At 37.4% G+C, this 27,222-nt stretch overlaps 1 protein-coding gene across 1 annotated transcript in view; it reads right to left on the bottom strand.

Moving 5' to 3' along the window:
* Positions 1-1,053: 1,053 nt before the first annotated feature.
* LOC150077761 (diacylglycerol kinase theta-like) overlaps positions 1,054-27,222 on the bottom strand; it is a 517,440-nt gene continuing 491,271 nt past the window's right edge. The window contains exons 18-21 of the mRNA XM_090385344.1: positions 21,546-21,701; positions 21,258-21,423; positions 7,377-7,475; positions 1,054-1,682 (exon numbers count right to left, since the gene is read on the bottom strand). Coding sequence (XP_090241470.1) covers positions 1,545-1,682; positions 7,377-7,475; positions 21,258-21,423; positions 21,546-21,701 — 559 coding nt within the window. The 3' untranslated portion in view covers positions 1,054-1,544. The remainder of the gene's footprint in view (positions 1,683-7,376; positions 7,476-21,257; positions 21,424-21,545; positions 21,702-27,222) is intronic.

Here is a 27,222-nt window from a genome sequence, read left to right as displayed (position 1 = left end):
AGCAACATACTTGTAGCTGAATGGACAAATGAAAATCATACAGAAAAAAAACTCACTGCAGGAATAAAAAAATTAATCAGAAATGTATATACTGATATTCACACTTTTATCGAAGTATAACGGCTTTGGATGCAATTAAAAAAAAAATTGAGGGGGGATTCTATTATACCCAAATTGTTATTATATACAAGAAATATTGATATAATAACCTATTAATCATATTAAGTTCTAGAACAGCATATTATTTAGTCCTCTCACTTAACCAACTATCTATTTCCCAAATGTTGCTGTTCAAAAAAAATTCTTTCCCATGGGATTCATCAATTAACCATGTTTTATCCAATACAAACACATATAAATATGGCACAAATAAATTAATCTTTACTTAAATGAACATTTGCTATGACATCTGCAAAACACAATAAAGTAACAACATTTGTACTTGAGGAGGAGGCCCAATTACAAAGTATAACAAAGATCTTGATTAAATAAAAGGCAAAATTTTGCCTATATATGATAATTACTATTTCTTGTATTTATACAAATCTTTGGTTTGTTTGTTATATATATATATATATATATATATTAAAAAAAAAAAAAAAAACCAGTTGTACCAGTTTCCTTTTTATCAACAGAATACAATAATAAAAATAAGAACTTTTAACAAATATTAATCTGATGCAATTTCAGTATATTAGTTCATCTCAATAAATAATACTACATAATCTAAGATAAAAAATATGGCAATAATAAAAAATGTACAAAAAATTATGATTTAGGTTAATATAATATTTTGTGGAATTATATAAAAAGATACAAAATATCCTGTGCTGTACATCAGTGTAAATGACAAAATGCAGCAACATTTTTTCCCGTTTCTTTTCTTTTCTTTCTTTCTTTTTTTAACTTTACTTCAAAATTACTTCAACAGGATATAACTTACAAAATAAAATAAATCAAAAGAACCATAGTAGTTAATGCTCACTGCTAGTGCATTAAACACATAAATTTGTTCTACTTTTAGATGACTTGCCAATATTTACATCTGCCCATACTTGTAAATAGAATATCACATGATACTGGCATTAAAAAGTAGGGAAAGAAACATTGTTAGGTCAATACTACAGGCAGTGAAAAGTGCAACAAAGCTGACACAGTTTGCATTCGTTGGGCTTCAAAGCTTTGTTACCAGCTTTGCAACAATAACAACAATGTCCTTTCTAAAAGAATTACATACAGTTGGCACACATGTTGCTTTGACAGCAATCAAGAGTAGGGAGAGACTTCTAGCATTATTTGTAGAAGTTAACCAGGACAGGAAGAGATGTGGTTTGTAGATGAATGTCAAGGAGGGAAGGACCAGAACAAAAGGATTTACTAAGTATTGCTTGATAAGATGATAAAAAGAGCCAATGACTTTTCAGAAAAATTTTGTGTGTGTATTTAAGTGTTTGTGACATTAACAATAGCAAAGGGTCACAGGCCTAGCCTACTTTCTACATGGGGCAAGTCAGGTTGCTAACAAGTAAAAACTGCATGAAAACCTAAAAGGGACCTGATGTGTGGCTGGAGCTGCCTGAGGCTGCTGCTGCTTGAGTACTTGCTTCCATACTTGATACCACCATACTAGGTTCAGTGTTCCGCCGCTTGATCTTACTTTTACTTTTTTTCAGCATAGTAGCCTAAACAAAGAAAAAGCCACAATTTCATATTTGATACATAAGAAAAATTATAATTTCTAAAAAATAAATAAATATACTCATGTTAAATTTTATTTTAACTTATCTGAAGGTAAATTTTGAAATTTTATATCCTTTAATTTACTGAATGCAATGGTTTCATTATACAACCGTTAATGTGGTGCCCGGGCATGAGCTCACTAATCAGGCTAAACCCTAATTACCACAAAAATACCTGAAAGAATGAGAAAATCTTATTACCTTTCTTAATTTCAAAGCCAAATGGCATTAGCTATTTTATAATTTCAGAGTTCTAATTTGAGATGCCAAATAGTACTTCACATCACACAATTGCCACTGTTTATGCTAAGGAGTTTTCAATGAAGATCACATGTTACCTGATAAGGGTCCAGTAAATTCCAAAACAAGTTGTCACAGCAGTTTCGCCTCTTAAAAATGGCAGAGTATTCTTCTGGCAATGTAACTTGTTTAAAAGTAATGCAACAGCAAGGCAACTCACATTAACAAAGTTTATTCTTGTGTGAATGTTAAGTTAGGCAGCTTAAATCCTTCTAGCCACAAAAACCCAAGAATGAATAGGAAAGCCCTACTTTTCATAATTAAAGAGATTAGATTAAGAGTAATAAAGTTAACCCTTTATTTTCGCATGAATAGCCACTGTATATAAATGAAGAACTGCCAAGTAAGAAATAAGTTTAATGCTTGCACTTATCTTACTGCTTATTTGTGCACATCTAATACTATATATTATTGGTGTAAAAACACCATAGACAACTCTTAAAGGAAAAAATTACAATAACAGTGTAAAGGGCATCATTTCAACTGTATCTCATATTGTGCTCATCCTTCACGAGTTACCATGTTTTGCACTACCTCAAATAAGTAATGCTTCACTAACAGAGAAGACTATTGTGCCTAGTTGCATTTAGTCTTACTTAAATATTATCATCTACACCTTTTGACATCTCTTATATTGTGGGATTATCTTCACAACTGGGTTGTCATGTTTTCAATACCAGGGTGCCTGCCCACCCACTAATGAAAGGCCAACAAGCCTTGAAACAGTGCCGTCTGGGTGGTGGTGCCCACCGAGAATAAGTAACAAGTCTTCTCTATTAGTGAAGCGTTACTTATTTGAGGTAGTGCGAAACATGCTAACTCATTGTGAAAGATGAGCACAATATGAAATACAGTTGAAATGATGCCCTTTACACTACTATCATAGTTTTTTCCCTTTAAGAGTTGTCTATGGTGTTTTTACACTGATATTATATAGATAATTGTAACTCTTAAAAATATTATGTCTAGTTGCATTTAGTCTTATTTAAACATCTAATATATATATAAAATAACAGAATTTTAGCTAGCTCCCGAATGGTCTTTTCTGTGGCCAGGTAATACTACATGTTTTATCTACAGATATCCCAAGCCAAGAACAAACAAACAGCACTAGAATTAATATAGTTAGTAAAATTGACTATGGATGAATGGGGCATTTCCAAGAAAATTTGGCCTAAGTTATATTAATATTCTGGCAGAGCTACTTTCTTTGACTTTAGCTAATCTTAAAGGTCATCAATGAAGAACACCCATCTTAAATAGAGTATGCCCATTTATATTTAAGTTAATTTTTTGTGTAATTATTATTTTTGTAATAAAGGATTATTATTATTTATTTTTTATTCTCCTAATGGGTTTTTACCATCCTGTGATGGGTACTGGTACCAAATGCATGGTGTGGTTGTTATGTCCAGTTACTATTACTGGTTAAGGATCTCTCTGACTATCCTACAGGTGTTCAGGATCATGGATTTCTGGAGTTCTCTAGGAGGCCTAGTGCTGCTAAGTTTTTATGAAGGCTCTTTGGCACTATGCTGGTGGTCAACACTGTAATTGCGGTTATTATTGTTCCATATGCCATTTTTTTGACTTCTTGCCATAGGTCTGTGTACTTTCTGATTTTTTCCTCATAGAATTTCTGGAGGTTGCTGGTGTTGGGCACTGCTATGTTGATCAAGTAGGTAGCCATTTCCTTCCTGTAGACAAAGGTTATATCTGGTGTCTGTTGTGTGTGATCATCTTGTCCATTATTATGGCATGGTCCCAGTAGAGTTTTGTGAGTAGGTGTCTCTCTCTCTCTCTCTCTCTCTAGTATGATCTGGAATTTGTACTTGTAATATGGTACACTTTCTTTCGTAAACTAGTATTTTTGCCGAAGCTTATCCTGGTGACCTGGTCATGTCTATGAGTGTATTCTGTAATAATGGGTAATAATCCTACATACAGTGATGATGTGCTGGATTGTTTATGGGGGACAGGTCACATTGTTGACATGTGGCATCTGTCACTCTGGGGTCCTTGGTGATGTACTTCCTGTAGTCCCTGGTGTTGATTACCTAGTCTTGGATAGCCAGCATGAATCCTTTGGTCTCAGGAGAGAGCCTCCCACTTGTGAGCCATGCATTTGAAGGCATCTAATCTATCTAGTGGAGTCCCCCTTTTGTTGAGGTTGAGCAGAGTGTGCTGCTTACCTTCCTTATGGATTGATAGAGTGGTGCTGTGTTTTCCTCAGGTTCTTAATTGCCTTCTGTTGTTCATCAGGTCTGTCAAACCCCTTCTTCCTCCTTTCCAGGCTATGGTCAGTCTACTGATTGCCAGCATTTGGTGATGTTGGCAGGTCTTGGTCATTATTATTCGGGTCAATCTCATAATCTCATCTAGCTTAGTGGTGGTCCATCTATGATCCCAAAGGAATATGGTTAGTACTGGGACTGCATAGGTATTCATGGTGTTGACCAGGTTCTCACCATTCAACTTCAATTTTAGAAGGCATCTCAGTCTCTGATGAGATTTCTCAGTGAGGTAGGCCTTAATCTCCTTGTGTTCTAGCTATTGAGCCTGCATCATCAACAGACTTTTTTTAATTTTTTTTTTTTTATGAAAACCCCAAACACAAAAGGTATCAAAACCTATAGTACTTAGTACCATGCATGGGTTGAAGGAGAAGTATGGGGGAAGAGGGATGCCGGAAACTTTGCTCTAGAGACTAAACATAGGTTTCACCACTTCAAGCCTCCAATAAGCAAAGTGGTGGTATTTCACCGGTTGATGAAAGTCATCTACCACCTACAAAATTTTATAGGTCTCTCCCTTGGTCGTGGCTTCAATCTCTTCACTGGTCTTCAGGTGGTAGTTTTGCCAACTGGATTTTCCCAATACAGTCCATGAGTCTTGCATTTCTCTAGGCCAAATTGTATCCTGATGTCTGTGTTGAAGTCTTCAGTAATCCAGGGTAGTTGTTGGAGTTGATTCTGCATAGAATTTGATGTCATCCATGTACATCAGGTGAGAGAGAGGACATACAGGTTCTTCCTCCCTTCTTTTAGGGTATATCCATACTTGCTGTTGTGGCTCAACCCACTATCCAACATGCTCTGTTGTTTAGCATGGGGGACAGTGGTGGATTGCCGGACAGAACTACAGTGGGGCACGTCTCCTTGGAAGATTACCCTTCTGGTGTCAATTGATCTGGTTGTGATGTTCTTGACATTGATGATGGTCCTCCATTTTGCCATAATTGCTTCCAATAAGTGTTTCAGTGTTGGGTTGACTTTGTAGATCATTGGTGTCTCTATCAGCCAATTATGTGGCATGGGATCAAAGGCCAACATAGGCTGTGTAGAGGTTGCAGTGCTTCTTTAGGCTTGCTCCATGACTGCTGTGTCAATGGTCAATTGCTCCTTGCATCCTTTGCTCATCTGTTTACATCTCTTCTGCTGTTTGGCCATGATGTTCTGGCTCTCTAAGTGGGCTAATATCTTCTTGGTTATGCAGCTAATCAAGATATCACACATTATTATCATACCAGATCAGATTCCTCAAGTCAGAGACTCAGGTTGTGTCAAGTAAACTTCTTGTACGAGTAGTTGTGGATGTTATCTATTCCTGGGGTTTCCCTCCCCCACCAGCCCATGAGCCATGCAGTATCTTTTAAATCTAGAGTTAATAGAAAATTAAATAATTTAATAATTAATTAGTTAATACAAAAAAGATAATAATAATAAATAAATAAATAAATAAATAAAATAAAGACTGTAAAATATCTGATTATAATTTTGATGGTCAAAGCAAGAAGAGTTTGCAACTTTATTTTTATTGCAACTGATTAAGAACTAACAATAGGTTATGCACTTTTTGTGTATAGCCAATTTTTATAGGCTCAATTTTGTAATATTGTGTAACAGTGTCTGCACACATTAGTCCTACAATCAACTCATTGATGGCTACACCCAACTCATTGATGGAATAAATGTGTTTCTTCACTTTTTTCTTTTATTCAAGCAGTCTGAACTAAAAGTATGTTCATGACAAATACCCAATTTCTGCATTTTAAAATTAAGTTGCTCTTCACATTTTATTTAACAGGGATAATCAGAACTTTTGTTTTGCTACTTTGACAAGACTGAAAACACACTTGCATTCTGCATCACTATAAAGAACAATCAGGGAGAACAAATTTTAGATATTCTATTATACTTCAAAATTTAATCTACTCTATAAACACTGGTTATCCTAGACTATTTTGCATCAAAACAATTTCTAATACAGGAATGACTAAAGTATTATTCATTTGAAATGTAAACTGCTTCAGAACTTTAGCCATATTTCTGATATATTCTGATGTTTTGCCATCCTTCACAAACAGAATGAAGGAAAATAATTCCTTAAAGTAGCAAATGGAAGAAAAATTTGCATTTTCAATATTATCAAGTCTGGAAATTCTTGCACTTTTTTTTAAAGTAAATCTAAAGTAAGTGAAGGTTTATTAAGTAAACCTAAAACAAGTAGTCCTAAAAGAAGAATTCTCTTTTGCTTCAAGCATGCTCATTAGTTTCCTATCTACCTGTTTGATTCTCTGGTACTAAATCATTGTTCTGATTGTTAATGGAGTAATAATGTGTTTCAAGGACTAGGCAAATTCTCAGCAAATTCATCAAAAGTCCTGTTCAACTATAAATCCATTCAGATGCCACGTGAAGAATTATGTTCACTTTTTTAAATATTGATATAGGCAGAAATGTTTTGTACATGTAAGAAAAAAGTATAAATACATCTATAACAGAAGTAAAAAGTACAGAAAATTGTACTTCTGTTATAACTTATAACAGAAGTACAATTTTTTTTTCTAAAATGGCTTTTTACTATGTGATGTTATATTAATTTTTTTGCTGCTTATAAACTAGGCATATAGCCAGAATCTGATTTCTTTTTTTTTTTTTTTTATATTCTTATTTTTCTTGCTTTCCAATTAAAAACTGGACTGATGTATTCTGCTTGTGCTCGGAATTTTTATGAATTTAGACACTGTCAAATACAGGTTCCTGAGTTCCCATCTTCTCCTCAAGAAAATTAAATGTCCACCCAGTTAACCAACTTCTGCCAAGTAAAAGATGTGCATAAGTGTTCCAGTTACTTAGAACATTTTTAGTCCTTTAAACTTTTGTTATAAAAACTTTGAACATGTTTCTGTTAATTAAAAAAAATATAAGTTGCTTTTGTTTACTGTATCAGAAACAAGATTAATTACTTTTTTTTTTGAAAATTTTTTAGTTATCAGATATCTATTCTGTCTAACACAGAATGATCAAGTACAAATAATGTAAAAAGAATGATTACCTTCAATGCCGACCTGAGTACAACTACTTCACAAGGACTCTGAATCCAAGGTTCCCCATCTACCTGTACAGGCATTTCAGTATTGAGACGTATTCGTAGCTGTAAGGGGAGAAATAAATAAGTAGCTCTTTCATGTTTGTAAAGAATCAGTTTAACATTCAGTTCTTATCTAATTATTTTCTGGTGACAAAGACAATTTTTTTTCTATTGGTCTCTCAATAAATGAAGGAATTGTGATAAAGCCTCCTAAATTTTTTAAAATTTACACACTGGCTTGGGGATATGGAAAAAATAATACTTAGTATTAATAGAGGCACATGAAGCAAGAAAAAAAAACTTATATAGCATCAGGCAAAAAAAAAAAAAAAACCCACCTTCCCATTTCAACCATCCATTCTCTCCAAAAGCCGATCCCGTGCTTCCTTGAATTTATTTAAGCTATCAACCACTCCTTGGCTAAAGGCAAATTTCTGCACATCTATTCTACAACTGCCTTTCCTCATTTATGCCCCCTCAGGTGCATAATATGAGCAAAAGGAAGAATTCCATCAATGTTGAACTTGCTCAAACCATTCAAGGCCTTATACACCTCAATCAGAGCATTCATGCATGTGAATATGAGAAATTTATTAAAATTTAGGTTAACCGGAATTCACATTTAAATTTACAAAACCACACACTATGGATCCTATTCTGAATCTTTCTTCAGAGGTAAGACTGAAATTAGCTATACTTACATGTCACAATAAAACCATCTGTAGAAATACCTGTGTTAAAAGCATTTGCACAAACCATGTAAAGGACTTGAGTTCCTTTTATCCATTCTGCTAAATGCTTGGAATGTAATCATATCTTCATCCTTCAGCTTTATTTTGAATTTGGACAAAATTCCAAATTAAGCTGATGGAGAATAAGTGTGCAGGGGCCAAGTCATGATGGAAAAACCATTAACTATCTTCAAACATTTAGTTATGTTCTGTCCCAACCTAGTCCCTCGACGAAATCAGAATCTCTTTATAATAGGCCTAGTTTACTGTCTGACCATTCTGACCTTGAAAATTTGGGGGGGGGGGGCAACTCTTCTTTCACATTTGACTGAATCTGTTGTGTTAAAATTTGGAAAGTTGAGTGAGTTTGGTGACATCAGATAAGTCAAGCTAATTTCGATTCAAGGTCACAGCTATATACCCACATTTCATTATCAATAACAATGCAACTGGTGAAATTAGGATCTATTTCCACTCTTCTTTTCAGTGAATCAGTTATTGACAGCAAGTCATCTTGTTCATCATTTAACAACCTTGGAACACATTTTGATGACATATATATCAAGGTTTTCAGTCAAAATTGCCTCGCCTGATCCAAAGCAGATTCTCAGTTCAGCAATTTCTTGGATGGTTAATCCCTGATCAGAGGGAATTTTTTCATACATTTTAGTAGCTGTTCATCACTGCTTGAAGCTAAAGGTCTAATCAAACATTAAAATGAAAGTCTTGCTTAAACAAGTTTTGCAAATGCAGTTTTTAACATTTAGAGGATTTCTATTCCCTTTTTCCTGTTATTAGCATTAGAATGCTGTTATTAGAATGCTAATAACAGGAAAAAGGGAATAGAAATCCTCTAAATGTTAAAATGCAAGAAAGCAAGCTTATGTAGCATCAGCCAAAAAAAAAAAAAAAAAAAACACTTCCACTTCACCCATCCATTCATTCGAAATACCTGTCCAGCTGAGCCTTAAATTTATTTAGGCTATCAGCTTCCGCAACAAGGGATGAAAGTCTGTTCCGACAACCAACTACCCGCTGGCTAAAGGCAAATTTCCGCACATCTATCCTATATCTGTCTTTCCTAAATTTGAATTTATGCCCTCTCAGGTGATTATTCTGAGCAAGAGGAAGAATCCCATCAGTATTGAGCATGCTCAAACCATTCAAGGCTTTATACACTTCTATCAGATCACCTCGCCAGTGCCTAGTCTCCAGACACTGTAATTTGCAAAACTTAAGCCTTTCTTCATAAGGGCAATCCTTTGTTCCATTCACTAATCTTGTTGCTCTTCTCTGTACTCGTTCCAGCAGCTCTACATCCTTCTTGAAATGAGGCCTCCAGACCTGTACACACGGTGTGGCCTGACCATTGCCTTACACAAGGAAATAATCATCTCCTTGTCCCTACTAGAAAAATTCCTGTATATCATTGACAAGACACCATGAGCTACTCTTGCAGCCCATCTGCACTGCTCAGAGAACTTCATATCTGCCTGCACAATTACCCCCAGGTCCTTTTCATTCTCTACCACTCTGTCAGTGTAGTACCATAGAGTTGATATGTTGCTGTGGGGTTGCTGATTCCCATATGTAGTACTTTAAATTTGTTAGTGTTAAACTTTATTTGCCACCTCTCAGCCCATCTGCTCAACCTTTCCAGATCCTGCTGCAGCAGCATAGTGTCAGTAGTGTCCTTAACAACCCTGCCAACCTTTGTATCATCTGCAAACTCGGACATTAAGCTTGATATACCATCATCAATATTATTTATAAATACAGAAAACAATAACGGACCCAACACCGAACCCTGAGGGAACATTGAATCAGATTGGTCCACTTGAGATCGATGGGTCAACTGTTGATGACCCTGCTCGGGTAGCTAACAAACTAAATGAATATTTTGCATCGACATTCACACATGAGGAGTTATTCAGCGAGGGGAATGCCAGAGGTGTATTCAACTCTAGCAGTAAGCTAGAGAATCTTGTAATAACTGAGAGCAAAGTGGAGGAGAAATTGTTGAAGATAAACACAAGAAAGGCACCTGGGGTGGATGGGATCTATCCAGTTATATTAAAGGAGGCAGCAAAGGAGGTAAGCAAACCCTTAGCCATAATTATGAGAGCTTCCTTGGACTCAGGGGAGGTACCCATTGACTGGAGATGTGCAAATGTGACCCCAATTCACAAAGGGGGATCAAAGGCTGACACAAGTAATTATAGACCTGTGAGTTTAACTTCTGTTCCCGGAAAATTAATGGAGGCACTGGTGAAAGAAGCACTGCAGGATCATCTAGACAAGACTTCAGTTATAGCTAGGACACAGCATGGTTTTGTTAAGGGGAAGTCTTGCCTGACCAATTTGATTGGATACTATGATGCAGTCACAAAAGAACTGGATGCAGGGAATAACTTTGATATTATATACTTGGATCTTAGAAAGGCTTTTGATACTGTTGCACATGGAAGACTGCTGCACAAATTGGAGCAGTGTGGCATTGGAGGCAAGTTGCTGCTATGGATAAAGGGGTGGTTGAGGGGGAGAAGACAGAGAGTGGTAATCAATGGACACTGCTCATCGTGGACTAATGTTATTAGTGGAGTCCCTCAGGGTTCAGTATTGGGGCCTTTATTGTTTTCTGTATTTATAAATGATATTGATGATGGTATATCAGGCTTAATGTCCAAGTTTGCAGACGATACGAAGGTTGGCAGGGTTGTCAAGGACACTACTGACACTGTGCTGCTGCAACAGGATTTGGAAAGGTTGAGCAGATGGGCTTCGAGGTGGCAAATGAAGTTTAACATTGACAAATGTAAAGTACTACATATGGGAAACAGCAACCCCAGAGCAACGTATCAACTCTGTGGTACTACACTGACAGTGGTAGAGAATGAAAGGGACCTGGGGGTGGTGGTGCAGGCAGATATGAAGTTCTCTGAGCAGTGCAGACGAGCTGCAAGAGTAGCTCATGGTGTATTGTCAATGATATATAGGAATTTTTCTAGCAGGGATAAGGAGGTGATTATTCCCTTGTATAAGGCAATGGTCAGGCCACACCTAGAGTACTGTATACAGGCCTGGAGGCCTCATTTCAGGAAGGATGTAGAGCTGCTGGAACGAGTACAGAGAAGGGCAACTAGATTGGTGAATGGGACAAAGGGGTTCTCTTACGAAGAAAGGCTTAAGTTTTGCAAATTACAGTGTCTGGAAACTAGGCACCAGCGGGGTGATCTGATAGAGGTGTACAAAGCCTTGAATGGTTTGAGCATGCTCAATGCTGATGGGATTCTTCCTCTAGCTCAGAAAAATCACCTGAGAGGGCATAAATTCAAATTGAGGAAAGACAGATGTAGGATAGATGTGCGGAAATTTGCCTTTAGCCAGCGGGTGGTTGGTGGGTGGAACAGACTTCCATCCCTTGTCGTGGAAGTTGATAGCCTAAATAAGTTTAAGGCTCAGCTGGACAGGTATTTCGAACGAACAGAGGGGTGAAGTGGAAGTGGTTATTTTTATTTATTTATGTTACTTTTTTTTTTTTTTTTTATTTTTGGCTGATGCTGCATAAGCTTGCTTTCTTGCATCAAATGCCTCTACTAATGCTAATGCTAATTAGTCCACGATGAGCAGTGTCCATTGATTACCACTTGTCTTCTCCCCCTCAACCATCCCTTTAACCATAGCAGCAATTTGCCTCCAATGCCACACTGCTCTAATTTGTACAGCAGTCTTCCATGTGCAACAGTATCAAAAGCCTTTCTAAAATCCAAGTATATAACATCAAAGTTATTCCATCCATCCAGCTCTTTTGTGACTGCATCATAGCATCCAATCAAATTAGTCAGGCAAGACTTCCTCTTAACAAAACCATGCTGTGTCCAAGCTATAACTGAAGTCTTGTCTAGATGATCCTGCAATGCTTCTTTAACCAGTGCCTCCATTAATTTTCTTGGAACAGAAGTTAAACTCACAGGTCTATAATTACTTGTGTCAGCCTTTGATCCTCCTTTGTGAATTGGGGTCACATTTGCACATCTTCAGTCTATGGGTATCTACCCTGAGTCCAAGGAAGTTCTCATAATTATGGCTAAGGGTTTGCTGCCTCCTTTAATATAACTGGATAGATCCCATCCACCCCAGGTGCCTCTCTTGTGTTTATCTTCAACAATTTCTCTTCCACTTTACTCTCAGTTATTAAAAGATTATCTAGCTTACTGCCAGAGTTGAATACACCTCTGGCATTCCCCTCACTGAATAACTCCTCATGTGTGAATGTCGATGCAAAATATTCATTTAGTTTGTTAGCTACCTGAGCAGGATCATCAACAGTTGAACCATCGATATCAAGTGGACCAATCTGATTCATCACCTGCTTTCCAGAGTTTACATAAGTAAAGAACTCTTTGCTGTTTTTCTTTGCATCCTTTGCCAAAGATTTCTCATACATCTGTCTTTATTACACAAAACTTCGTGCATATGTCTTGATGGGCACATCACCTTAGCCACCTAACTCTACCACTTGTTTTGTAATAAATAGTCTTAAAACTTTTTGATCAGACCTTGAATATATAAAATACTCTTTCAGAAACTTTCTTCATCTGATTGACCACATGTAGCCCTTGATTAGGACAGATTTTGTTTAGGAAGTGCTCACATCTTGTGAATATGGGCTTGGCAAACCCAGGGTCCTGAGCTGGATATCATCATTCTTCTCTTTCTTGGTGAGTCCTCTCTCTCTCTCTCTCTCTCTCTCTCTCTCTCTCTCTCTCTCTCTCTCAGGGTAACTTGAGATTTTTTTTTTGGCTGGTGCAGCATTAGCCTCAGGCTTCCTTGCCCCACATGGCTAATAATAATAATAATAATAATAATAATAATAATAATAATAATAGGTATTCACAGAATCAATTTTAGTGTGTACTCAGGAGAAATTTCATGGAATTACAGGCAAATAATGAATTCTTGGAGTTCTGATTTGTTTTTTAGGTTTTGGTAGACTACTATTGTTGGGATAGTAGAGATGTGGCGTCACACAAATATAAGGAATGCAGAACTGGAATTTAGGGAGTACAATGTGTACAGAAAGGACAGACAGGATAAAAAGGGAGGAGGTGTTATGCTGTTAATTAAGAAAAACATAAAATCAAAAGAAGTGCATCCAGTTGATATAGATGAACAGTGCACTGTGGAGTCAGTTTGGTGTGACATAAGCACTGTGAAAGCAAAAATAAGAGTAAGAGTGTGTTAGAGGCCTAATGACTTGAATGAGTACAATGAACAATTGTACAGAGAAATAGAGTAGGCTAGTAAATCAGAATGTCTTATAATAGGGGATTTTAACTTCCCAGATATTGACTGGAACTTGTGGGTTAGTCACTCACACACTAGTAAGACTTGTGTGGATTTATTGGATGATTGTTTTCTGCAGCAGCATGTTTGAGAAGCAACCAGAGAGGGTAATACTATTGATATATATATCAGCAGTGATCATTCTTGTATTAAAAATTTGCAGATAAAGGAACCACTAGGTGGCAGTGATCACAGTGTACTGATGTGGGATTTACTTAAAGATATATTTACCATCAGGGGTAAAGGAAAGGATTTACTTAAAGATATATTTACCATCAGGGGTAAAGGAAAGGGTTTTTGCTTCAGTAAAGGTGAGTACAGTGGTCTCAGACAGTTTTTAAATTCTGTACAGAGGAATCAACTGACAATGTTACCAACAGTAAATTCTAAGTGGGAAGCATTCAAGGAATTAATCGTGAATGCTACTAAAAGTTTCATACCTATTAAGAAATATTTTTTTTTCAAGATTTAGGCCTAAATGGTTATCAAATGAACTAATGAGACTTGTGACAGAGAAGAAAAATGCATGGGATGCATATAAATTATTAAATGACTCAGAAGTCTATGGCAGATATAAGCTAGTCTGTAATGAGGTCACAAAGGAGGTTAGGCAGGCGAAGGCAGATTACGAGACATCTTTGGCAAAACATGCTAAGCAAAACAGCAAGGATTTCTTTACTTATATAAACTCTAAAAGGGAGGAGATGAATCTGATTGGTCCACTTGATATCGATTGTTCCACTGCTGACGATCCTGCTCAGATAGCAAACAAACTGAATGAGTATTTTGCATCTACATTCACACATGAGGAGTTATTAAGGTTTGAAAATGGCAGAAGGTTATCCAATTGTAGCAGGGTGCTTAATGATTTTGTAATAACTGAGAGCAAAGTGGAGGAGAAATTGTTGAAGTTAAACATAAGAAAAGCACCTGGGGTAGATGGGATCTATCCAGTTATATTAAAGGAGGCGGCAAAGCAACTAAGCAAACCATTAGCCATAATTATGAGAGCATCTTTGGGCTCAGAGGAGGTCCCCACGGACTGGAGATGTGCAAATGTATCCCCATTTCACAAAGGGGGATCGAACGGTGACATGAGTAATTACAGACCAGTTAGTTTAACTTCTGTTCCGGGTAAAATAATGGAGTCACTGGTTAAAGATGCATTGCAGGATCATCTAGACAAGACTGCAGCAATAATTCAGACACAGCATGGGTTTGTTAAGGGAAAGTCTTGTCTGACAAATTTGATAGGATATTATGATGTGGTTACGAAGGAACTGGATGTAAAAAATAATTTTGATATCATAAATTTGGATTTCAGGAAAGCTTTCGACACTGTTGCGAATGAAGGCTATTGTACAAATTGGAGTAGAATGGTATTAAGGGTAAGTTGCTAGAATGGATAAAAGGATGGGTGAGTGGGAGAAGACAGAGGGTGGTAATTAATGGGTGCTGCTCTTTGTGGACTAATGTTATTAGTGGAATCCCACAGAGTTCGGTGTTCAGTCTTCTGTTGTTTTATATATTTATCACTGATATTGTGGAAGGCTTAGTGTCGAAGTTTGCAGATGATACAAAGGTTGGCAGGGTTGTTAATGACAGTAATCGCAGAGTGCTACTGCAACAGGATCTAGGTAATTTGGGCAGATGGGCTAAGAAGTGGCAACTGAAGTTTAACAATGCAAAGTACTGCATATGGATAGAAGTAACACCGGAGAAACGTACCAACTGTGTGGTACTACACTTAAGGTGGAAAAAAATGAATAAGACCTGGGAGTAATTGTGCAGTCAGATATAAAGCTTTCTGAGCAATGTAGACAGGATGCCAGGGCAGGTCATGGAGTTTTGTCAATGATATATAGGAATTTTGCTAGTAGGGAAAAGGAGGTGATTGTCCCTCTGTATAAGGCAATGGTCAGGCCACGCCTTGAGTACTGCGTACAGGTCTGAAGGTCTCATTTTAGGAAGGATGTAGATTTGCTTGAGCATGTACAGAGAAGGGCAACAAGATTGGTGAGGGGAATGAAGTGATCCTCTTATCAAGAGAGGCTCAAGTTCTGCAAATTGCAATGGCTGGAGACTAAGGCACGCGGTGATCTGAATAAGGTATATAAGGCCTTGAATGGGTTGAGCACGCTGAATTCTGATGGGATCCTTCCACTTGTTCAGATTACGAACCTAAGGGGGCATAAATTCAAATTAAGGAAAGACAGATGTAGAATAGATGTGTGGAAATTTGCCTTTAGACAGTGGGTGGTTAATTGTTGGAACAAACTTCCATCTGTTGTTGTGGAAGTTGATAGGTTAAATAAATTTAAGGAGGAACTGGACAGGCATTTGTAGGGAATGGTGTGATTTTTTTTTTTTTTTTTTTTGGCTAATGCTGCATAAGCTCATTCACTTGCTTTCTTGCAATCACATGCCACTGCTACTACTATTACTATATAACGGGGAGACTGGTTCTACAGGGATGGGATACATTTAAATAGAAAGGGTGCAGAATATATGATGATGCTATCAAGGCAGTGTTAGGTGGGTCAGAAAACTGCTAGCTTGGGGGCGGATACTAATAGATTAACAGTAGCCACTGGCCGAGGCGAAAATGATTCTTGCACTGGTCTATTGGAATGAGCAGCAGCCGGGAAAACAAGGTGCAGGGGGTTTGAGAAACTGCTGGGAGTCAGTGCGGAACAAGTAAACACATGGGATGTGTAAGGTTACCTAAAAATAGGAACAGGTGCATATATACTTGCGTGTGTGCCAATGCTAAGAGTTGGGTAAATAAATTTGATGAATTGGAGGTGTTGGTCAAAACATCAAAGGTAGATACTGTCGAGATATCAGAGATGTAGTGTCACACAGATATAAGGAATGCAGAAATGGAATTTGGGTAGTACAATGTGTGTAGGAAGGATAGACAGGATAGGAAGGAAGGAGGGGTTATGCTATTAGTTAAGAAACACATAAAATCCAAGGAGTGAGTTAGTTAGTTATTTGGTTTTTAGGAGCATTAGCAACTAAGGCCATATTGCTCGGGGATATGCGCTGGTCATTCCCTGACCTTTCCGCATCCTCCGTATTTGGTGGTGACGGGCTCGAACCCTGGTCTAATCAAGAAGTGTGTGCTACGCACTGTTGCTCCTTCCCACCTGGCTACGGAGGCGCCATAAAATCCAAGGAAGTACAGCCAGTCGACGGGGCTGGACAGTGCAGTGTCGAGTCAGTTTGGTGTGACATAAGCACAAGGGAAAGCAAAATTGAGAGTAGGAATGTGTTATTGACTCTGGTAAGTATAATAAACAGCTGTACAGAGAAATACAGTGGGTCAGTAAATCAGAATGTCTTATAATAGGGGATTTTAATTTCCCAGATATTGATTGGAATTTGTGGGTTGGTGACTCACACACTAGCAAGGCTTTTGTGGATATATGGGATGATTGTTTTCTACAGCAGCATGTTTGGGAGGCAACTAGAGAGAGTAATTCTCTTTATCTGATTATCAATAGTGATTCTTCATGCATTAAGAATCTGCAGATAAAGGAACCACTAGGTGGCAGTGATCACAGTGTGCTGAAGTGGGATTTACTCCCACTATTACTATGAAGAGGTAATTACCATCAGGGGCAAAGGGAAGGGTTTTTGCTTTCATAAAGGTGACTATGGTGGTCTGACACAGTAGATAAATTCTATACGGTGGGACCAAAATATATCACACGGTAAGTCAATATATCACCACTGAATTGACAACAATGGAATCCATATTGATGACATCTGATTAAATGGAAAGTTGAAGTTAGTTTAACAGAAAGCAGTTGATGAATTTTTCCATTATTTTGGATAGGGTAGAGGTAAGAGCAGAGCTTATTATGTGCCAATAATAACCGATGAATCAGAGTCATGGGTAATGTGGGACAAGAATATTAGCAGAATGCAAGTGATAGTAATGAAATTTCTGAGAGGTGTACGTGGAAAGACCAGAAGAAATAGAATAAAAAATGTGGCCATTCAGGAGAAAGTGGGAGAAGAATGATTGCAAGAAGTGATTGAGAGGAAAAGACCAAGATGGTTTGGACATGTAAAGAGAATGGAGAATAAAACACTGCCAAAGAGGAAATTATAAATGAAAATGTAGGGCAAAAGACCAAGAGGAAGGCTGAGAAGCACATGGCAAGAAGAAGAATTTGTTGGGAGGAACTGGAGAGAAATGGTGGGAAGATAGAGTGAAATGGAGAGGGCTAAGTTCTTTATCGACCCGGTAAGAAGCTGGAATGACAACAGATAAGTTAGTAAGTATAGGTAAGAGCAACAGGAGAGAGAGAGAGAGAGAGAGAGAGAGAGAGAGAGAGAGAGACATGTCACCACTTATAGTACTGGTTGGATACAACCAAATTTACAAGCAGAAGAAAGCACCAGTGGAATCAGAAAGTATAAAAAGGCAACATAAACAGGAGGAAGATCAGAATCACATATTTTGAGAACAAGTGGAATAATGCCATCAAGACCTGAAGCTTTCTTGGTATCGTTGTTCAGAATTTTTCTAAAATCTGTCTGTTGTAAGACCACAAGAGGCACTGAGTGGAGTGTATGATAAGAGGTTGTTTATTAAGCTTGTTGATACAAGAGACAGAATAAAAGTACAATGGTAATAAGTCAGCTTCGTTTTCTATGGTATGTAATAGAACCATAAGGTTTTAGCAAAGATATAAGCACATATTGACAAAAGTTGTGGTCAATAGTTTTGGGAGGAGACCAGAATGCTCTACTACCATTTGGACAAGAAAGTTTTCTACTCTTAGCCTGTTCAAAATTAAGTTTGGAGTTATTAAGAAGAGTTTAATGTAAGTAGAAAGTGAAGCTGAAGATTTTGTTACAAGCCATTGTGATATGCTACATTCTTATCTTGAACAGCCTTAGCACATTATATTTGAAAACCAAGGTATAAGGGACAAGATTTTAGTGGAATAAAGGAGGATGTCATCACTACAAGAATAATTTCACTGACATGATTTGAACAAATACTGGGGTCAGAAGATTAAAAAGACAGTGATATACCCAATGAAACAAAGAATAAAAATCATGCAGATCATCCCATTTCACATTTAGCATATGATGCAAGAAAGCAAGCTTATGCAGCATCAACCAAAAAAAAAAAAAAAATCCTCCCATTTCACTCCAAATGCTTATCCAGCTCAGCCTTAAATTTATTTGCACTATAAACTTCCACAACAAGAGTTTTGTTTTGTTTATTTGTTTGTGGGCTTTACGGCACAAGAGCAACGTGGTAATGAGCCTCTATAACAAGAGATGGAAGTCTATTCCAGCAATCAACCACCCGCTGGCTAAAGACAAATTTCCGCATATCTATTCTACAACTGTCTTTCCTCAGTTTGAATCTATGCCCACTCAGGTTCTTAATCTGAGCAAGAGGAAGAATCCCATCAGCAATGAGCTTGCTCAATCCATTCAAGGCCTTATAAACCTCAACCATTTCTAAATTCTGTAAATGCTACACAATACAAGACTGAAAATATCTATGAGAGAGAGATGCATTGGAGAAGTGACCATCATCAAGCTGCCATCTGAGGCATTTAGAGGACCACTAACATTTATTATGTACTCTGACAGGTTGCTGATGGAAAAAAAGATTAACAGTGTTGGTTGTCTGGCAGGTAAATGAACAAGCTGTGTGAGATTATTTTAATTGCAAAAGCCTCGGTATTTCAACGATGTTTTTAATGTTTGATGTAACTAGAAAACTAAATCCAGGTGGAGTTGTGAATATTAACATTGGCATATGATGCAAGAATGCAAGGTTATGTAGCATCAGCCAAAAAAAAAAAAACTTCCCATTTCACGTATCCATTCCCTCTAAATTTTTGTTTAATTCCTCCTTGAATTTATTTAAGCTATCAACTTCCACAATGACAGATAGAAGTTTGCTCCAACAATCAACAACCCGCTGGCTAAAGGCAAATTTCCATACATCTATTCTATAACTGCCTTTCCTCAATTTGAATTTATACTCCTTCGGGGGGGGGGGGGGACATAAATTCAAATTGAGGAAAGTGAGAGCAATCTGAGAGCGAGAGGAAGAATCCCATTAGAATAGAGCCTGCTCAATCCATTCAAGGCCTTATACACCTCAATCAGATCACCTCGCAGGTATCTAGTCTCCAGATGCTGCAATTTGCAGAACTTAAGCCTTTCTTGGTAAGAGAAATCCTTTGTTCCCCTCACCAATCTTGTTGCCCTTCTCTGTACTCATTCTAGAAACTCTACATCCTATCTAAAATGATGCTTCCAGACCTCTATGCAGTACTCAAGGTGTGGCCTGACCATTGCCTTATACAAGGGGATAATCACCTCCTTATTCCTGCTCGCAAAATTCCTGTATATCATTGACAATACCCCATAATCTGTTCTGGCACTGCTCAGAAAACTTCATATCTGACTGCACAATTACTCCCAGGTCTTGTTCATTTTCCACCACCCTAAGTGTAGTACCACTCAGTTGGTATGTTACTCTTGGGTTACTTCTATCCATATGCAGTACTTTGCATTTGTCAAGGTTAAACTTCAGTTGCCACTTCTTAGCCCATCTGCCCAAATTATCTAGATCCTGTTGCAGTAGCACACTGCCATTACTGTCATTAACAACCCTGCTAACCTTTGTATCATCTGCAAACTTCGACATTAAGCCTGATATACCTTTAAAATCACCAAGGAAAATTATCTCACTATTAGCAAAGTTAAGATTGCAGAAAGTTGAGTTTCAAAGAAAGGAAGTCAAAAAGGCAACAGATGAATTTGAGAGAATGGGGCAGAGAGATTTTTAAGCCAGAGAGGACCAAAAGGAGAAGGTTCAAAATTAGGAATATCATGGCAGGCATGTGCACAAACACTACCTTTGAAGTGAAGAGAATCACAGAGTAAATAGTCAGGGCAATTGAGATGGGTAGTGGGTGAGGCAAGAGATAACTGAAGTGCTGTCAGATAAAGTGAGGCGTGGCAGATTATTGGTGGAAATAGACATCACTGAGATTGGAACTGAGAACATATATTTGCAAAACGAATGAGGAAGTTTTTGAGGAGGTTTAGATCTTTTGCAGATATGGTAAAAGAGGAGAGGGATTGAACATGTTGATGAATTAATGTAATTTTTGGATGTGGTGTACACATAGCAAGAATATACCTAGCTCCTTGACATAACACGGTCTCAACAATGTCTCCGTATTATTTTTTAAATTTTCACAAAAAATTATTTACATGGAAAATTATCTAAAGAGTATCACTCACTTTCAAATTTATAGTGAAAATAAATTTGATTTTCTCAGTTAACCCTTTGGCATTCACAAAAATTCACTAATGAATGTGGTTTATTTTGATTCTATTAAACAAGTGTTTCTAGAAATTTTAATTATTATTACTATGTTGCAAGGAAGCCTGAGGCTTATGCTGCACCAGCCAAAAAAATTTTCTGAGTTACCCTGAGAGAAAGAAAAAGAGAGTGTCAGAATAAAAAAAAACTGGGGAAAGTAAACTTTACTTGAAAGGTATTGTGAGCATCTCTGAATGGATGAAGTGGTATCAGATTGCAGGGCTTTATAAAAACAAGTAGGGGGTCAAAATGATTCTCGAGGAAGTGGAGAAGTTCTAAGGAACTTTCATCATCTGGATGCATTAAAAACTTTTTACAGATTTTACTGTATTCCAAAAATTTTTTATTAAGAAATATTATATATAACTTCCTTAAGTGCATACTTACATGTCCACCTTGCGCAATTCGAATTGCACTCCTTAGACCGCTTTGTATTTGTCCCATGTGAACAACACCAGTAACACCCACTATTTCTAGCATTCCATCATAATGCGTTGGTTTTGCAAACTGGTCTTCCCTTTCTGGTCCCCAAGGATTGGCACCTGAGCCCCAGCTATAAAAGAAAATCAGCAAGTTATATAAGTAACGAATCCAGCTATTTGATATTATATTCCAAAGACAGAGAAAGGAACTATAAAATTTTAGGAACGAAAATGAAAATATTCTACAACTAACCTGAGAATGTTAAGAATAATTATTCCTTCAACTTGTGGCAAGTCTATTACTTTTCCATCAACTTCTAGTCGAATTTCTTTATGAAGATCTTTCCATGTCTTTCTACTCACCATTTTTCGCAAGCCCATCTTCACATAAACTCCTTTATTATGAAGCCTACAAAGAAAATATTTTATTATTTGTAATATAAGCGATTAACTTCAGTTTTACACTGAAAACTGCATTGTTTTTGCCTAAATATGCTTCAATTATATTTTTTATAATTGCTTTAATACATGTATGCACAGAAAAATCCTATTATATATTGAAGTTTGCTAATTTCATGTCATTATCATCATCATCTCAAATTCCAAATTTTGGAAATATGTTGATGACACTGTCATCATCATCTGGAGTGGCAAAATTGAAGGCCTCTACAGATTTTCAATAATTTTACCTGCTTCCATTGAGCTATCAACTTCAAAACAGAAAGAGAAAAAATTGGCAAGCTTCCAATCTTATACATGTAGCTTCATAGAAGACCCATAGATATTTAACTTTTATTGGCTCTACATCTCATTTCTAAGTTTAATAGTTTATTAAATATTAAACTATTATAATAGGGTATGTGCTTCAGTTTCTGGGAGCATTCGCAAAAGGAGTCTGACAGCAGCATGGCCTGATGATGGGTATCGGTAAATGCCTGAAACATCACCTTAAATTGTATAGTGATTTAGGCCATTAGCTTGATAAAGTCTATTATTAATTTCACATGGTATACGAGTGGTACTAATTATAGTAATAATCTTAATAGTTTAAACTTAGAAATGACCACACCATTACACTGTCTCAGATTTAAGTTTAATACTTAACCCCTACATGGATTATCCCGAGATATCCTGTTTTTAGTTTTAAAAGTTATTTGGAACTACACGAAATATCTCGGGATACAATAATACCCGAAGCAAACAATAATACCTTCAAATTTTGGAACATATTTATCTGGCTAATTTTGCATTAGGCAGGTAAATCCCAAGTTTTCTCAGGATTTTCTTAAGCCTGGCAGCAAACAACTGGCTTTCGTTTTACTTATATTGTACAGCAATGTCACAACAGTAGCACGCGTTCCTGTGCCACCAGTAAGAAAAATATAATTTGCCATCCTAAATGCAGAATACCGAACCCACGAAAATAATTCACAAAAACAATATCGAAAAATATTTCGCCACGCTCTTGAACTGCCACCCATAAGCGACGCTTACCTCACCCCTCCACTTGTGGCAGCTGTGTGTCAGAATGTAGTTAGTTCGTGATTACTGCTTGTGCGTTCCACTTGATTTTTTAAATTTATTTATATAATGAGTAATGAAGACTTTTTCTGTGCCTTTCTTTTAGCTCAAGCACTAATTTATTAAAAAAATCTGTATAATTTGCACACTTTTTAGCATACACGAGATAACTCGGGATAGGCCAAATGGGTTAATTATTCCCATGTATTTTCTACGAAAAAATTAACAAAAAACTATACAATGAGTATTCGAAAGATGCATACTTTTAATCTGTAAAATAAAAAAAGTCAATCCATTACGGCACATTTTCCGGAAAAAAAATGTTCTGGGAAGGGGTTAAATCTGGGACAGTTTAAAGTCGCAAAGAGGACAACTGATTAGTGAGGTCTAAACAAATTCTTACTTTACACAAGACAATTTCTTTATTTAAACCATATATACCAACACACACACACACACACACACACACACACACACACACACACACACACACACACACACACACACACCAAGGTGAATTGAATATCTGACATATGTCATCAAATAACAATTTAGTGTTGATATTGTATTTGTAAATGACAAAAGTATCAATAAACACCTATTTTTGTTTTTCCAATCTATGTTGTATGAAGTGTCTTAACATACACTGTCCAGTCAAAACATTATGGCAACTCCATGTTTTAGCATTCAACTGTTCACAAACAGTTGTGAACATTTATCATGACCATCTCATCGATGGTCATGATAAATGTAGGCTATCCCAGCTTGTGCAAGTTGATGGAAAATGGTGGAAAGGCTGACCACGGACTTTAACCAGGGGACAACCAGCAGTGTTTCCAAGCCCACGATCCAACAAACTCTCCTTCATATGGGCCTTCAGAGTATGTGGCTGGTCAAGGTACCAATGATTGCAGCCACCCATCAACAACGATGCCTAATGTTTTCATCTGAAAGGCACCATTGGACCAAGACTGGAAAACAAGTTGCCTTTTCCAACATGTTTCCTGCTATGCTAAGTAGATGGAAGGAATAGCGATAAACTGTGGAGAGGAATCACTCCGATGACCTGGACCAATTGGAAATTGGTGGCAGTGTTTTGATATGGTGGATGTTTTCCTGGGAATCTCTTGGCGCCCTGATACCCTTAGACTGCACCCTGAAAGCTAAAAACTACTTATCTATTGTGGCTGATCAGGAACATCCCTTCGTGGTAACTGTCTTCCCAGATGCCAGAGGTATGTTCCAGCAGGGTAATGTGTCCTGCTTTTTTGCTGGTATTGTTCAAGAGTGGTTTGCTGAACATGAGACTCCCAGATGCTACCTCAGCCATCAAATTTGCCTGATCAAAATACCACAGAACATCTCTGGGATTACATTGATCAACAGATCTGCAGTTTGGATCTTCCACTGTGAATTACTGCAGGTCTATGGGATGCAATTCTGAAAACATGGTACAACACTCATGTTTTGTCATGGGGTTTTGTCAATGATATATAGGAATTTTGCTAGCAGGGAAAAGGAGGTGATTGTCCCTCTGTATAAGGCAATGGTCAGGCCACGCCTTGAGTACTGCGTACAGGTCTGGAGGCCTCATTTTAGGAAGGATGTAGATTTGCTTGAGCGTGTACAGAGAAGAGCAACACGATTGGTGAGGGGAATGAAGGGATTCTCTTACCAAGAGAGGCTTAAGTTCTGCAAATTGCAGTGGCTGGAGACTAGGCGGCACCTGCGCGGTGATCTGATTGAGGTCTATAAGGCCTTGAATGGGTTGAGCACGCTGAATTCTGATGGGATCCTTCCACTTGTTCAGATTACCAACCTACGGGGACATAAGTTCAAATTAAGAAAGGACAGATGTAGAATAGATGTGCGGAAATTTGCCTTTAGCCAGCGGGTGGTTAATTGCTGGAACAAACTTCCATCTGTCGTTGTAGAAGTTGATAGGTTAAATAAATTTAAGGAGGAACTGGACAGGCATTTGGAGGGAATGGTGTGATTTTTTTTTTTTTTTTTTTGGCTGATGCTGCATAAGCTCCTACACTTGCTTTCTTGCATCATGTGCCACTACTACTACTCTTTCTGTAATGTTCAGATGGTGGAGGCACTGGGAGCAAGAAGAGGACATACCCACTAATAGGTAGGTGGTCAGAATGTTTTGACTGGACAATGTGTGAGTATATATGCATATTATATATTTTATTTTTTTCATACATTTTTATCTTAATAATCTTGTTTTGTTTAGTTAATTTGGTTTCTTATTCCTCAAAACCGTGACTACAACTCCGATTCTGAACTAAATGGAAAAATATTTTTCTTTCTGATATTTGCTTTCCATATTTTTCCTAAAGTCTTCCCAAAATTCTTCTTTTAGCTTCTTTCACAAATCTTCAGTCCTCTGCATTTTTATTCATATTTCAAAATATAAGAGATTACCTCATTCAGCTCTGAAGGATCTTCAATATGACACTCTCCAAATATAACCGACTAAAAACAACTTAAATAATTTTAATGCATTCTTCCACTCATTGCTCATGAATGATTCAACACCCCAGGATCGTAGATGAAGGCCCTAACACGACTCAAAACATATCAAACCCCCCACGAAACTCAGTGATAGAAGACTGTCAAATTCATAAAAGCATAAGAATTGATCGCGACAATGATATAATTTTAAAATCACAACAGTGAAATAAAACTATTTTATGAATGATTTCCTTCCCTTAAGTGGATCAGGCTTTTCGACTAATGTTTTTTTTCATAGATTGAAAAAAGATGCATGGTATGTGTGTGTTCAGCTATTAATAAGAGATAATTGTTCGGGTGCATGTGCGTGAACAACCATGAATTGGAAATGAGGAAGGGACATCGAATTGTGATAGAATTACCATGCAAGTTCATTTCCAAGGTTTCAGCGATTAATAATTTAGTTGTGCTGGATGTTTAGAAATTTTGCTTCATTAAATAGGAATATATGATTTTCATTTACTGCATGAAAAGCCAATTCTGATGTTGTAGTGCTTGAAGCATGAACCGACACAGCATGCTGCTTCAATCTCAGGTCTAGTGTACATCTGGTCGAGCCTTGGCAAGTGGAGTCACATTCACCACACGAAAATGTTACATACAAAGTCATTTATATGTAACGAAAAGGAGGAAAGGACAGTATGATTTCTTAGTATCGAGTGTAATTTCTGCACAGGTAGTAGTAGAGGCATGTGATGCAAGAAAGCAAGCTTATGTAGCATCAGAAAAAAAAAAAAAAAAAAAAAAAATTTCACACATCCATTCCCTCTAAACGTTTGTCCAGTTCCTCCTTGAATTTATTTAAGCTATTAACTTCCACAATAACAGATAGAAGTTTGTTCCAGCAATCAACTACCTGCTAGCTAAAGGCAAATTTCCATCTATTCTACAACTATTCCACATCTATTCTACAATTGTCTTTCCTCAATTTGAATTTATGCCCCCTCAGCATTGAGCCTGTTCAACCCATTCAAGACCTTATACACCTCAATCAGATTTCCTCACAGGTGTCTAGTCTCCCAATGCTGCAATTTGCAGAGCCTTTCTTGGTAGTAGTAGTAGTAGTGGCCTGTGATGCAAGAAAGCAAATGTATGAGCTTATGCAGCATCAGCCAAAAAAAAAAAAAAAAACCACACCATTCCCTCCAAATGCCTGTCCAGTTCCTCCTTAAATTTATTCAACCTATCAACTTCCACAACGACAGATGGAAGTTTGTTCCAGCAATTAACCACCCGCTGGCTAAAGGCAAATTTCTGCACATCTATTCTACATCTGTCTTTTCTTAATTTGAATTTATGCCCCCTTAGGTTCGTAATCTGAACAAGTGGAAGGATCCCATCAGAATTCAGGGTGCTCAACCCATTCAAGGCCTAATATACCTCAATCAGATCACTGCGCAGGTGCCTAGTCTCCAGCCACTGCAATTTGCAGAATGTAAGCCTCTCTTGGTAAGAGGATCCCTTCATTCCCCTCACCAATCTTGTTGCCCTTCTCTGTACACGCTCAAGTAAATCTACATCCTTCCTAAAATGAGGCCTCCAGACCTGTACGCAGTACTCAAGGCATGGCCTGACCATTGCCTTATACAGAGGGATAATCACCTCCTTTTCCCTGCTAGCAAAATTCCTATATATCATTGACAAAACCCCATGACCTGTCCTGGCAGCCTGTCTGCATTGCTCAGAGAACTTCATATCTGACTGCACAATTACTCCCAGGTCTTTTTCATTTTCTACCACCTTAAGTGTAGTACCACACAGTTGGTACGTTTCTCTGGGGTTACTTCTACCCATATGCAGTACTTTGCATTTGTCAAGGTTAAACTTCAGTTGACACTTCTTAGCCCATCTGCTCAAATTATCTAGATCCTGTTGCAGTAGCACAC

This window comes from Mastigoproctus giganteus, chromosome 11, assembly GCF_048544385.1.
Source record: "Mastigoproctus giganteus isolate SK-2022 chromosome 11, ASM4854438v1, whole genome shotgun sequence".
Lineage (NCBI taxonomy): Eukaryota > Metazoa > Arthropoda > Arachnida > Uropygi > Thelyphonidae > Mastigoproctus > Mastigoproctus giganteus.
The sequence above is the reverse complement of the archived record's forward strand: the minus strand, read 5'-3'. Positions and strand labels throughout refer to the sequence as shown.